The 14069-nt window shown below is 59.7% G+C and overlaps 1 protein-coding gene and 1 long non-coding RNA gene across 8 annotated transcripts in view; one reads left to right on the top strand and one right to left on the bottom strand.

Moving 5' to 3' along the window:
* The window catches only part of MTA1 (metastasis associated 1), a 52278-nt gene extending 45022 nt beyond the window's left edge, over nt 1–7256 (bottom strand). For 4 of the 7 annotated variants that reach the window (XR_010151053.1, XM_024348625.3, XM_024348626.3 and 1 more), the window contains exon 1: nt 6971–7217. Coding sequence is in view for 4 of the 7 variants with exons in the window: in XM_024348625.3 (XP_024204393.1) it covers nt 6971–6998 (28 nt within the window). In the remaining 3 variants the exon portion in view is untranslated. Of the gene's footprint in view, nt 1–6970 lie in introns of all 7 variants that reach the window. The other 3 variants (XR_010151052.1, XM_016926858.3, XM_063793163.1) reach the window with 3 other exon arrangements.
* Nucleotides 7255–9606, top strand: LOC100608240 (uncharacterized). Its single transcript, XR_010151054.1, has 3 exons — nt 7255–8005; nt 8211–8345; nt 8718–9606. It is a non-coding gene; the product is annotated as an uncharacterized LOC100608240 (long non-coding RNA).
* The last annotated feature ends 4463 nt before the right edge of the window (nt 9607–14069 follow it).

The raw sequence follows: 14069 nt of genomic DNA, 5'->3' as shown, positions 1-14069 counted from the left end.
CCCAGGTCTGCCATGGTCAGAGACAGGAGACCAGGGAGCACAGAGAGGAACTTTGTCTTTTCCCTTTTGGGAACAGAGTCAAGAGAAACAGCAACAGTGGTCAGGAAAGCCCCCAGCACCCCTGCTCCAGGAGCCGGGTCTCCATGTGACAACGTCCCAAATGCTGCAGGGGTGTCCTGTATTTTTATCTGCAAAACCTGGGCACTGCTGCAAGCCTCGCGCCCGGCCCATCCTTGGGGCCATCCTCCTCCGTTGCTGTCCCCACAAAGTCCAAGAAGGATCGGAGACCAGAGCCCCAGCATCCGAGGTGCATCCGGCAGTCAGGGATGGGGACAGCGGCCCCCAGGGGATGCAGACAGACGTTCCCTCATGCAAGTGGCCAGATGGCCCAGGCACTGTGTCTCCTGGAGGAATAGGACAGAACACGCCCCTCCCTCAGAACTGCCCTAGCCCAGCCCAGAGAACGCCACACCTCAGGGCCAGCCCCCACGTGCGCTGCACCCTTGCTGTCCTCTGAAGGCAGGGGATGAGCCAGGGCAGAATCAGGTGTGCCCATACCTGACTCCACCGCTGACCAACTGCACAGGCCTTGAGGCTCTTTTTTTTTTTTTTTTTTTTTTTTTTTTGTGAGACGAAGTCTCGCTCTGTCACCCAGGCTGGAGTGCAGTGGCGTGATCTTGGCTCACTGCAACATCCACGGGCTCGTTTTTAAGGTATGCTTGGTACCAGGAGCCGCTGCCGCTGCCCTGGTTTCCTCCCCTGTGACGACGCTGCTGTGAGGACAGCCTGGCAGGGCACGGACGGGAAGGGACGCGTGGGCCCCTCCATGCCCCAGGGGTCCCCCAACCGCACAGATCTGCAGACCCTCCTCCTAACGGCACCCACAGAGCTCAGGCCCTGACCGTGGAAGGGCTCTGGGGGCAGGCGGGCACTCGAGTTCCTCAGGCCACTGGGCAGAGAAAGCAGCAAAGCCCACGCCAGGCCGGATCACGGGGCTGCAGTGCTGAGGCCCGCCCCGGGGAGGCTGCCGGGCGGCTCTGAGGAGTGGTCACCTCAGACCCCTCAGGTGCGCTGCATGGCCCAGGCGGGAGCAGCCTAGAGGGTGGTGCAAAGCCCATAGAAGCAAGCCTTGGGGCCTGGCCTTGGGGGTGCGGGGGGCACATTGGTGGGGCGGGTGGGGTATAGGGGCGAGGTGCTGGGTGGCCTTACACTATGAGGGTGGCCCCAGCCTCCCTGGGCTTGGCTCCATCGCCACCAAGATCCCCCAGTCCGCACACTCAGACATGAGCCCACCGGGACAGGAATGGAGCAGGCCAGCTGGGGTGGGGGTGGGGGTGGGGACACCAGCAACACGAGAGCCCCGGAAAGCAGTGAGCCCAGGTAGCACACGAGGAAAGACATTTGGAGAATATTAAATGCTCTGCCGGGCATGGTAGTTCACAGCCTTGCAACCCCAGTGGCACTTTGGGAGCCCAAGGCAAGAGGATCGCTTGAGCACAGGAGTTCGAGACCAGCCTGGGCAACATAGTGAGACTCCGCCTCTATAAAAAATCTTAAAATTAGCTGGGTATGGTGGTGTGCACCTGTGGCCTCAGCTACTCAGGAAGCTGAGGCGGGAGGATCGCCTGAGCCTGTGGGGTGGAGGCTGCAGTAGCTGTGATGGTGCCACTGCACTCCAGCCTGGGCAACAGGAGACCCTGTCTCAAAAAAAACATAATTACACGCTCCCAAGACAGCCTGCTGGAGTCTAAGGTAGGGTCTAAGCTGCCCCCCAACCAGGTCTCAGGGTGGGCTCCTCTTGGGGAAGGGGGGCCACCCTCCCTAGCAGGACTCAGCCCATAATCTGGCAAGAGCACTCCAAGTTCAGCAGCAGGAGGAAGGAGGCCCTGCAGCCAGTGCTCCCCCAAGCCGCCTCCCGGGTACCTGGCCAGGCACACGGCACCTCCTCTGGCATCCCGGCCTCACCTGCTGACCAGCGTCCAGATGCGCAGCTGGGGACCCACCTCTAGGTAGGATGCCTGCAGGGCCACTGCAGCAGTTTTGACACTCAGAACCCACACACACGGGCGGGAACGGCACTGCCAGGGCGGGTCGGGCGCGAGGGATGTGCTTCATTGGACCATATATTCCAACATCTCTCACTGACAGCTACTTTTTTATTATTCTGAGAGCTCAACGGTCAAATTCTCCACTCAGAACAATATGGGGCCAGGCACAGTGGCTCACACCTGTAATCCCAGCACTTTGGGAGGCCGAGGCGGGTGGATCACTTGAGGTCAGAAGTTCGAGACCAGCCTGGCCTAGATGGTGAAACCCTGTCTCTACTAAAAACACAAAAACTAGCCAGGTGTGGTGGTGCACACCTGTAATCCCAGCTACTCAGGGGGCTGAGGCAGGCAAATCACGAGAACCCAGGAGGCGGAGGTTGCAGTGAGCCACGATTGTGCCACTGCACTCCAGCCTGGGTGACAGAGTGAGACTGTCTCAAAAAAAAAAAAAAAAGCCAGATGCAGTGGCTCACGCCTGTAATCCCAATACTTTGAGAGGCTGAGGCGGGTGGATCACAAGGTCAGGAGATCGAGACCATACTGGCTAACACAGTGAAACCCCATCTCTACTAAAAAAAAAAAAAATACAAAACATTAGCCAGGCATGGTGGCGGGCGCCTGTAGTCCCAGCTACTTGGGAGGCTGAGGCAGGAGAATGGTGTGAACCCGGGAGGCGGACTTGCAGTGAGCCCAGATTGCGCTACTGCACTCCAGCCTGGGGGACACAGTGAGACTCCGTCTCAAAAAAACAAAAACGATATGGAAGGCCAAAACTAGGCAGCAAGCCCACCCTGGAGCAAGCCAGGAGTGCTCAGTGGCTGAGGCAGGAGAAGCTCAGTGGCCCATCCTGCCTGGGGAGTGAGCCAGGGCTGCCAACGGCGCAGTGCTGAGGCCGATCCTCACAGGCCAAGTGGGACAGCCCCATGCCATCCCCTCCAGGACATCACACCTGGGCCCCCGCCACTTCTACCACTCCCGCTCCTGGTGCTCACAGGACGGCCGTGTCTCCAGGGCTCTTCCCTGCCTTCTTGGAAAAAGATGGGTGGGACCCCAAAAGTCGGCCCATGGAGCAGCAAGTGCCTAGGGACACGGTGCACTCAGCACTCCAGGGTAGGGCGCTGGCTGCAGCCCTCTACAAATCTGACATTTTTTTTAAGTTTACTTTTTTTCCCCACTGGCAAGTATGTAGAGCAATAAAGTTTAAACTTCAAAAAAACACTAGAATAAAAATACAAAAGCAACATTTCTAACAGCGCGCCAGAGCGCAGATGATGGCACATGCCAAGCCCAGTGAAGACCAGCAGCACGGACAGGGTGCTTCCTCCCAGGCTGCGCCAGAGACCGGGGCAGAGCCCGCGGCCCTGCAGGGGCAGGGGCTTTCTGGCATCCTTTCAAACTACATTAAATTTTTTTTTTTTTTTGATACGGAGTCTCACTCTGTCACCCAGCCTCAACTTTTATTAAAATTAAAACAAAAAGGCCGGGCATGAGCTCACGCCTGTAATCCCAGCACTTTCGGAGGCCGAGGCGGGTGGATCACTTGAGGTCAGGAGTTCCAGACCAGCCTGACCAACATGGAGAAAACCCGTCTCTACTAAAAATGTAAAACTTAACCAGGCCTGGTGGCGCCTGGCTAGTCCCAGCTACTTGGGAGGCTGAGGCAGGAAATCACTTGAGCCGGGGAGGCGGAGGTTGCAGTGAGCCGAAATCGCGCCTCTGCACTCCAGCCTGGGCCACAGAGCAAGACTCCATCTCAAAAAAAAAAAAAAAAAAAAAAAAAAAAAAATCCAAAAGATGGGGTGTTAACCTCTTACAATGAAAAACAGAAACACCCAAGGCAAAATGGTAATGGCCTGTCCACTGAAAAGCAGAAGCCCCACATGAGCAAGCTGCAGGCGGCTGGCAGGCACCGATTCCTGCTGTCCTGTTTTGGATGCTATCTAACATCTTCATGTTCAACCCAGAGAAGAAACATCCCGCCATCGCCCTGGGGCCCTCTCATCCCACAGCAGGTTTCGAGCCTTCCCCAGCCCTCGGGATGGACAACCCTTGAGAAGCAGAGGTCAGGGAACCCTGACCCCGCCACCCTTGCCCAGGCCATCCGCTGCCCTCACAGGCACAGACAGAAGGCCTCTGTCCGTGGCCAGGGCACTCCATGGGGAAGAAACAGGCCCTGTTCCCTCCCTGCTCACCACTTCACCCAGCTCAGCTGGCACAAAAATACTGCCACCACACCTTCACCCTGCCTAGCCCGACCTGGCAGGGCCTCGGAGCAGCCTGCCAGCTAAAATACGGGTTGCCCAGATAACTGTGAATGTCAGATAAGAATCTTCTGGGACAAGTATGTCCCATGCCATATTTGGGACATACTTACACTAATAAATTTCTGTTTATCTGAAACTCAAATTTGCCTGGGCGTCCTGTACTTTTCTTAACTAAATTTGGTGCCTCTACACACAAGGTCCCTGGGGTGGGGGGGCACAGGAGCAAGCCCCTTCCCAGGCTGGGTCCCTGCCGGCATCTCCCACAGGCCACCACTGGCCACCCAGATGGAGCCCGTGCCAGGCAGCCGGCGACAGACGGACAAAGGCTGCTCAGGAGACACTGCACACCTTCCTCTTTCTTGTCTGGGGGCTCAAGAATCCAGACGCCCACCTCCCCGAGCGAGCACCAAGACAGGAAGCCAACCTGCAATGCCCAGCCCACTGCGACCACAGGGCTCTGCCGGGGTCCTGCCGGAACCCGGGGTTCCGGTCCAGAAGCCAGGGATAAATGCCGCTTCTCCTATAGGGACCGTCAGAGTAGAGAGGGGGAGGCCTACAGTCTCACCTGCAGGGAGAGGAAGTCCTTGGGGCGGGCACGTGGGGGGCCTGACAGCCCCGAGCACACCCAGCCACAGTGACCACGGACTGCACACGCAGAAGCAGTCTGGATCCCACGCGTGGCTGTGCTGCCAGCAGACAGCACCCAACCTCCCATGCTCCTCATCACAGGAAAAGAGACCAGCAGCATCTCTGCCAGGCATGGTGGGCCCCTCCGCCACAGCCTAGGAGTCCAGGCCACCCACCCTCACAGCACTGGACTGCGTGGGTCAGTGAGGCCCTGGGACGGGCCTGCGGGCACAGGGGGACAGAGGGTTCGGGGAGGGCGGCGCAGCCCCACGAAGGGCTCCTCCCAAGCCTGTGCGGGGCCCAGGGGAGCTGCACCTCCGGGATGGGACAAGGCAGGGTCCTGGCTTTCATCAGCCACAGCACAGCTGCCACAGGGCACAAAAGGATGGCTGAGGGACGAGGTCCTCACCCACACCATGGGGAAACTGAGGCATGGGAAGGTTGGAGGGGGGGCAGCCAGGCTGGCACCAAGATCACAGGCAGGCAGGCGTGAAGGCCGAGCAATGCAACCACTAGGAAGGCATGAGTTGGGGTCGGGGTGTCCCCAGCCCTAGAGCCCAAAGCTGCCACCACTCCCCACCCCCAACATGGGTGGGGGCAGGGAGAGCTCTTCTTGGGACCAATCCCAAAACCATGCGCAGTGGGCCCGGCTGGAGCCCAGGCAGCAGGCATCCTCTCTGCCAGGGTGAGAAACTGGGCCCTCATGTCAGGCTGGAAGGGGGGTTTCCAGGTGGGGAGAAAGAACAGGAAGGAACAGGCCCCTCCCTCGAGGGACCCCGCACCCAGGCTGCTCCCTGAGCGTGGGGTGGGCTCAGCCCACCTGGGTCCACACAGGGACCTGGCAAAGCTGTATGAGGCTGTGGGAGGGGGCTGCCGCTGGATGGGGTACAGGCCCACCGCCCCTCTGAGAGAACAGGGGAGGCCCAGAGCTGCTGATGCGGACTGACCGCCCATCTCACAGACGGGATGTAGGGGGCTCCCACCGTCCCCAAGGTCACAGGACTGGCCTGCGAGACCACACGGCGTCCAAGGCAGCAGAAGCCACGCTCGAGAGACACAGAGTGTTCTGGGCACTCGGGGTCAGGGGCATGGGGATCAGGCCAGAGCGGGAGTGACCCCAGCTCCCTCCAGCAGCGCAGGCTGCAGGTGGGAGAGGTAATGAGCACCTGCCCGAGAGGGTCACAGCCAGGGAGGGGTCTCAGAGTCCTGAGGAGGGAGGCGCTGATGGAATGATGGAATGCGCACGACCCCCCACCTTCCTGTGAAAGACCCCACGGAGTCCCAGGCACACGAAGGAGGGCAAGGCTCAAAGCTGCAGGCCCGGGGGGCCCGAGCAACAGGAGGCTGGGCCCACGGAGGAAGCCCCTGCCCAGGAGGCCCTCCGGCCTCTCCCCAACCCTTGCAAAGCGCCTCCCGAATGGGCTGAGGTGAGCGAGGCAGGGAAAAGTTTGGGGGGACTTAGAGGCGTGCTCGGGATGCTCGCTCCCTGCTGAAGACCCCCTGAGGGATCCCTGCTGGGGGAAGCCCCGGGGCCAGGCTGCAGGAGGGCTCTAGGGAGGAACGTGGCCCCTCACCGGGGCTCCCCATCCCCAGAGGGGATGCACCGGAGTCCCAGCACAGGGCCGCGGGCCGGGGGAGACCCCACAGCCCCAAAACTCCTGCTCCCAGACCGGCAGCCGGCGCCTCCCAAGGCCACGTGCTCCCGCTGGGGGCTCCCGGCCCCGGACCCCCGGATGTCCCCAGCCTCCCGCGCCCCCCCGCCACCCCCGCGGCCGCCCCCTCGGCCCCAACAGGTGGGCCGCCCCCCACCCCCGGGCCGCCGAGCCCCGCCCGCCCCCGATGGGGCCGACCCGCGGGGCCATTTTGGGTTGGGGTGAGCACGGCGGGGGGCGGTTCGGGAAGGAGCCGGGGGCCGCGAGGGCGGGCGGGGGGCGCGGGGCCTGCGGGGCAGAGGGGCGGGGGAGGCGGCAGCGGCGGCGGGTGGGGGCTGCGGGCGGGTCGGGGCCGGGCATAAAGGCGGCGCGGCCTTACCTCCGACCCTGTACATGTTGGCGGCCATGTCCGGGCCGGCGGCGGCGGAGGGGCCCGGGGCGGGCGCGGCGCTCGGCGCGGGCGGCCGGGAAAATGGAGGCGCGATGGCGGGGGCGGGGGGCGCCGCAGGCGTTTAAAGGGGCCGCGCTGCTGCCGCCGCCGCCGCCGCCGCCGCCGAGGCCGCCGAGGCCGCGCAGGGACGGGAGGGCCGCGGCGCGGGCGGGAGAGGAAGAGGAGGAGCGGCCGCGGGCGGCGGGGAGGGGCCTCGGGCGCCGCCGCCCACCGCACGGGCCGTTACCGACCCCGCGCCGCCCGCGGCCCGCGCGCCCCTTCCCGGGCAGTTCCTCTCGGCGCCCCCGAGTCCTCCCCGCGCGCCGCTTCCCGGGTGGGCCCTTCCACCAGAGCCCCCTGGTAGATCCTCCCCTGGTGCCCTGGGGGTAGAGGGGAGATCCTCCACAAGGGTCATTTCCCTGGTGATCCCTCCCTGTGCCCCACAGGTGAGTCCTGCCGTAGCTCTCCAGGGGTTCCTCCTGATGCTGGGGTCCTCCGGCATTCCTCCCTGAGCCCCCCAAGGGCCCTGAAGCTCAGCGGCCCAGCCCTGGCCTCGGGGTCCCCACCCCACACCTCCCTTCCAGGCCTAACCTTTGCCCCCGACACCAGGCAGGGCGTGTCCTTGGCCTTCGCCGCCCAGCCCGCGTGGCATCTCTGGACAGGTGGCCGTGCGCGCCTTGGTGTGGGCAGGCTCCGTAGCCGGCAAAGCCTCCCTGAACCGTGACCTGGTGAGAAGGCCACAGAGGAGGTGCCTGTGCCCAGAGGCCACCTCCAAAGACCCCACCTGAGGCTGGAACCCAGCGCCTGCTGACCCCGCCAGCCCCAACAGGGCTGGAGTCCAGGAGCGGCCGTGCTCTTTCCGCAGTGAGGCAGCTGCCTTCTCTTCCCACCACCTGTCAGGATGCCTTCCCGTGTGTGCTTGTGCACAGGTCTAAGGAGAGGAGAGTCCAGTGACCCAGACGCCCCAGCCAGGAAGAGCATGAGGTGGGAAGGGGGCTTCCCAGATGGAGAGAAACAGATGGTCCCAGGGTGGCTTGGAGACAGGTGCAACATCAGTGTTGGGGGAGGTGAGCAAAAGGAGCTGTCTCGGGGTTCCAGGCTGCTGATGTGAGCAGCACCGTGGGTCTCTGCCCTGCCTGCTCAGATGCTGGAGGGAGCTGACATCTACTTGGGACATCCCTCCCTATAGGACATGGAGCGGAGCGTTCAGGGCTATCAGGAGGGAGCCCCGTGGCCACGGTGCAAGATCTAGGCAGGCGGGACAGACATGGTCAGGATGCTGGGGACACAGCATGGGGAATCCAGCACACAGGACACCATCCAGGTGGGTAGGAAACAGCGTGTGCTGGGAGGAAAGCCAGGTGGGGGTCCCAAGGAGAGCGGTGGCCGCAATGTCATGGCTGCAGAGCAGACCAGAAAGGAAAGCCCCACCAGGGTTAGCACGGGGCCAGGAACCCGAGCTGCAGGGCGGTGCTGTCTCTGGGGAGAGAGGGCTATGGGTCCCAGGACACATCCTGCGGGCTGGGCTGCAGGGAACAGGAGCTGGCTTGCTGGTGATTGGGAGGGAAGAGCAGCCAGCCAGCGGCCAGGTGCAGGAGAGGGGCAATGACAGACAGGCAGCGTCTCTCCAGAAGGAAGGTGGGGCTGCTGGCCTCCCCTGTCCTACAGCCCCAGCCTACCTCTGTCTCCTCAGCAGGAAAGCAAAGCTGCGGCCTGAGATCTCCTTCCACCAACTCCTGGCATGGCCAGAAAGTTAGCCAGAAACACCAGAAAGTGCCAGGCAGCTAGGAAGCATGGGGAGAGCCCCCCGAAGCTGCGTGTGTAGTGCCTGCTTCCGCTGCCATCCCAGAAATGGACGAACTTCTCCCTGAGAACCCAGCCACGCCACTGGGACACATCCTGACAGTGACACGCACACTCTCCCCTGGCCCCAGCCTGGAGAGGAGCCTCCTGAAGACACCAGCCTTTGCTCCTTCTCCCAGTGGGAGTGGAGAGAACTGACTGCTGGAGTGGAGACAGTCAAGGCTGTCCTGAGGGAGCACAGCACAGGGTCTGGTGTCCCAGGGAGGCAATCTGAAATTCAAGCCAGGCCTCCCCAGCGGAGAGGACACACCCCTCACCATGCAGAGTGACATTTAGTAAACTCTCAAAAGAGAGCACAGAGCCCCGCTCCTCCAGCCGACCCCTACTCTGCCTCCCCACTCCAGACCAGTGAAAAAGGTGGATTGCCCTTAAGCCAGCTCAGAGGCAAAGTCCAAAGACCTCAGGTGAGTCAAACAATAAAAACAAAGAATTAAGAAGAATCCAGCCGGGTGCGGTGGCTCACGCCTGTAATCCCAGCACTTTGGGAGGCTGAGGCGGGAGGATCACGAGCAGGAGATCGAGACCATCCTGGCTAACACGGTGAAACCCCGTCTCTACTAAAAATAGAAAAAATTAGCTGGGCGTGGTGGCGGGCGCCTGTAGTCCCAGCTACTCCGGAGGCTGAGGCAGAAGAATGGCGTGAACCCAGGAAGCGGAGCTTGCAGTGAGCCGAGATCGTGCCACTGCACTCCAGCCTGGGCGACAGAGCGAGACTCCGTCTCCAAAAAAAAAAAAAAAAAAAATCCATCCACTCCATCCACTTAGTAGCAGAGCGAATAGACATTCAGGAAAGAGCTTTCACGTCAGAAAGCACTACAGAAGTAGTGGCATATCCCCGGAGGCTGAGGTGGGAGCATTGCTGAGAGGTGGCACGTGACCACATCCATGTCATTCAACAACAGAAAAACAAGTCAGCGAGGGTGTGAGGGGCCGGTGAGAAACCCAGTATGGAAGAAAACACAACTGGGCTGAGCGTGGTGGCTCACGCCTGTAATCCCAGCACTTTGGGAGGCCAAGGCAGGAGGATCACCTGAGGTCAGGAGTTCGAGACCAGCCTGGTCAACATAGTGAAACCTCATCTCTACTAAAAATACAAAAAAATTAGCTGGGTGTGGTAGCGCATGCCTGTAGTCCCAGCTACTCAGGAGGCTGAGGCAGGAGAATTGCATGAACCCAGGAGCCGAGACCACACCACTGCACTCCAGCCTGGGGGCGGCACAGTGAGACTCCGTCTCAAAGAAACAAAAATAAAAAAATAAATAAATAAATAAATAAGAAAACGCAACCAAAGAAACAGAAGAGGACTCCACAGGACTGCTTTCAGAGCTTCATAGCAGCATGAATTCAACAATCAGGAATTCAAATGCTTGACGACAAAACAGCAGGATGGGAGGAAGAGTTAAGAGCCAAGCAAACCGGAAGCACCAAAATCGCACCGTGGCTGGATTAAGTCAAAAACAGCAAAGGGCAGAATATCAAGTTACTTGGAGATGAAAGGCTTGAGATAATTTCAGAGCAAGACAAAGTGATTAACACAATAATTTACTCATTGATTATTTGTTTAACACCTACTTCAAGCTACAGGCCACTCTAGGCCTTGGAGGGTAAGGAAACAGCGCCTTTGCCCTCAGAGGGTTTGCAATCTAGCAGGGAGGGGAACATAATAAAGTGTATAAAACCAGGGCTCTGGCTCTGAAGTTCCAGCACTTTGGGCAGGTCACTTGAACCCAGGAGTTTGAGACCAGCCTGGGCAACATAGTGAAAACCCATCTCTACTGAAAAATATAAAAATTAGCGGGGCGTGGTGGTGCATGCCTGTAGTCCCTGCTACTTGAGAGGCTGAGGCAGGAGGATAGCTTAGGCCTGAGAGGCATAGTTCACAGTGAGCCGAGATAGCACCTCTGCACTGCGGCGTGGGTGGCAGAGCAAGACCCTAACAACAACAACAAAAACTGAAGTCCAGCCAGTAAAGATGTAAATCAAAACAAAGACTTTCAGTGGGTCAAATACTGGCGGTGAGCCTTGATCTTCTGGTAAGAAATGCCCTGCCAGGGGATACGGAAATGTCAGTGCCAGTTCCTCACCATTCACAGGCAGAAGTCAGCTGGTGCCGCCTCAGCCGAACCGTGCTTTGCTGCTGGAAACCAAACACACTCATCTCTTGATGTTTTTGTAATTTCTAAAAATAATCGTAGAAGACTTTTTTTTTTTTTTTTTTTTTTTTTTTTTGGAGACAGGGTCTCACTCTGTCACCCAGGCTCAAGTGCAGTGGGCCTATCTCGGCTCACTGCAGCCTCGACTTCCTGAGCTCAAGCGATCCTCCCACCTCAGCCTCCCAAGTAGCTGGGACTACAGGAGCGCACCACCACGCCCGGCTAATTTTTGTATCTTCAGTATGGATGGAGCTTCGCTATGTTGCCCAGGCTGTTCTCCAACTCCTGAGCTCAAGCGATCTGCCCGCCTAGGCTTCCCAAAGTGCCGGGATTACAGGCCTGAGCCACGGCGCCCGGCCATCGTAAGGAGACTTTTAAACTTGAGGTGAAGAAGCATTCATCTGCTTTTAGCAATTTTTTCTTTAAATATTTAAAAGTGTATAAGTAGCAACTCGACACATATTTCTGTATTTCCATTACATCCTTTTATCTCCCCATATACATTTAGAAATATCTGGGATAACCTTCAGGTAATGTTAACAGCTGTTATTCCAGGGAGGACACTGGGCGCGTTTTTAAAGCTGTATTCGTTGCTGTATTAATAGCAAGCGGTGTTTCTGCAAAGCCAAGGAAGGCGTTTCTCCAGCGGGGCCGCGTCGGGCATTGTCTGGTGCGCCGGGGAAGGCCGCGAACTACATCTCCCAGGCGCCCCGCGCCCCGTTCCGCGCCCCGCGCCCCCGCCCGCGCGGCTCCTGCTGTGGTGCCGGGGCGTCCTCGGCTCGGTCCGGAGCCAGCCGGAGTCACAATTCGAATCGGGCGTGGGAAGCCCGGGGGACCACGCGGCCAACCCGGGGCGGACCTGCGCGCCGGAGACCGTGTCCCCGGGAGCCCCCAGACGCTACCCCGCGCGGCCGCCCGTGGCGCTGCGGAGGCCTGCGGGTGGGGAGGCGCAGTGGCGGCCGGGGCGACGGCCTAAGCACCATACTGCTGCTGCGAGGCTTCGGGGGATCCCCACTCCCCTCCCAGGATCCTTCCCACTCCCCTCCCAGGATCCTTCCCACTCCCCTCCCAGGATCCTTCCCACTCCCCTCCCAGGATCCTTCCCACTCCCCTCCCAGGATCCTTCCCACTCCCCTCCCAGGATCCTTCCCACTCCCCTCCCAGGATCCTTCCCACTCCCCTCCCAGGATCCTTCCCACTCCCGAGACTGCTTCTTCTGTCCCCTTGATTCCACGCGCCTCAGAGACCCTCCCTCTGCCGTCCCGCGAAGAGCGCGCCCCTCCCCTTGCAAGGTGGGCTTCACATGTGCTCCCGCCGCACGCACCCTCCTCTGCCCCCGGGTTTCCTGCCGGGCCCTCGTGGTTTGGGGCTGCCCATGCATTGCGGGATCCTGAGCAGCACAGCACCCCCGCCTTTACCCACCAGGTGCCGGCAGCCCCTGTGGAAGGCAGAATGCCCCTCTCACAGATACTTGTGTACAAATCCCCAGAACCTCGGAGCAGGCTGGGTTAACTGGGTTAAGTGGCTGGGTTAAGTGGCAGGTTAGGAAGGGCGCTAACCAGTTCACCTGAAAGCAGGCAGGCGACCCTGGATCTTCCGGGTGGGCCCAGCGTAGCCACAAGGGTGTTTCAGGGTGCAGGAGGGAGGCAATGGAGAGGTGGGCAGAGAAGGGCAGGGCAGAGAGGGGCTCGGCCGCTCCGAAGGAGGCCACAACTACCAGCCAAGGAATGCAGGTGGCTTCTTGAGGCTAGAAAAAGGGAAACAGGGTCTCCCCTGGCGCCTCCAGAAGGAACAGAACTCTGCCAACCCCTCATTCTGAGCCCAAAGATACCCATTTTGAACTTCTACAAAACTTAGCTAATACATTTGTGTTGTTTTAAAACACTCAAAGCCAGGCACCAGTGGAACACTCATGTAACCCCAGCTACTCAGGAGGCCGAGGCAAGAGGATTGCTTGGGTCAAGGAGTTCAAGACCAGCCTGAGCAACATACCAAGACTGTTTCTCTACAAAAACTTACACACACAAAAAAAAGGCCGGGTGTGGTGGGATGCACCTGCAGTCCCAGCTACCCAGGAGGCCAAAGTCGGGGGATCACTTGAGTCCAACAGTTCAAGACCAGCCTGGGCAACATAGCAAGCCTGCCCCCCCCCTCCGCCCCAACCACCAAAAAAAAAAAAAAAAAAAAAAAAAAAAAAAGAAAAGAAAAGAAAAAGAAACCAAACCTACTGAATTTGTGGCAATTTTTATGGCAGCTACAGAAAACTAGTACACAAATCCCAGTTGTGACAACCTAAGCGGTCTCCAGGCACTGCCCCTGTCCCGGCACCACCTCTGTTGGAGAGGCCTGTGCCTCTCAGTGCCAATACCCTGCTGCCAGCTGGCCCTGTGGCCACCTTACCCACCAGGAGACTGGCTCTGGACCTCAGCCTGAAGGAGGCCAGGGTTTTGTCTCTGCTGCCACCATGGGGGAGGTGCTCTGTAGGGAGACCTCATGGAACAGAAAGGGCAACCATCCCAGCATCACCAGCATCCTGGACCACCACGCTCTGACTGCAGCCTCAGGAGACACTCAAACGAGAGCAGGAGAGCTGGCAGGATGAGCCCAGCCAACCCCCAAGTCACAGAACAACGAGTGGTTCTTTAAAGCCACTCAGCAACAGAGGACTGCCCAGCTCATCACCCCCATGGCAACTGCTTACCTGTCAGCTCCTCTCTGCCCTGTTTACACCTGGGGATGCCTGCCTGGCATGCAGCTGGGCCCATAGGATCCCATTCCCCACATCATCATCAGGGGCCTCAGAGGGGGTGGGTCATGACCCAAAACTCCCCACACCCTTAAGGACAGTGCCCTGCCCAAAACTCCCCACACCCTTAAGGACACCTGCCCTAGCCCCTGGAGGATCTGCCCTCCATCCACCTACCCTAGGGCTCCTGAGAAATGCAGAGGATCCCTAGGGTGCACCAAATGACATTCAGAGGACTTGGGAGAGAAGGGGGGCACCTGGCTGTGTAATCTTGGAAGGCTTCCTG

Source organism: Pan troglodytes, chromosome 15, assembly GCF_028858775.2.
Source record: "Pan troglodytes isolate AG18354 chromosome 15, NHGRI_mPanTro3-v2.0_pri, whole genome shotgun sequence".
Lineage (NCBI taxonomy): Eukaryota > Metazoa > Chordata > Mammalia > Primates > Hominidae > Pan > Pan troglodytes.
Note: the sequence above shows the minus strand (reverse complement) of the source record. Positions and strands in the feature narration are given on the sequence as shown.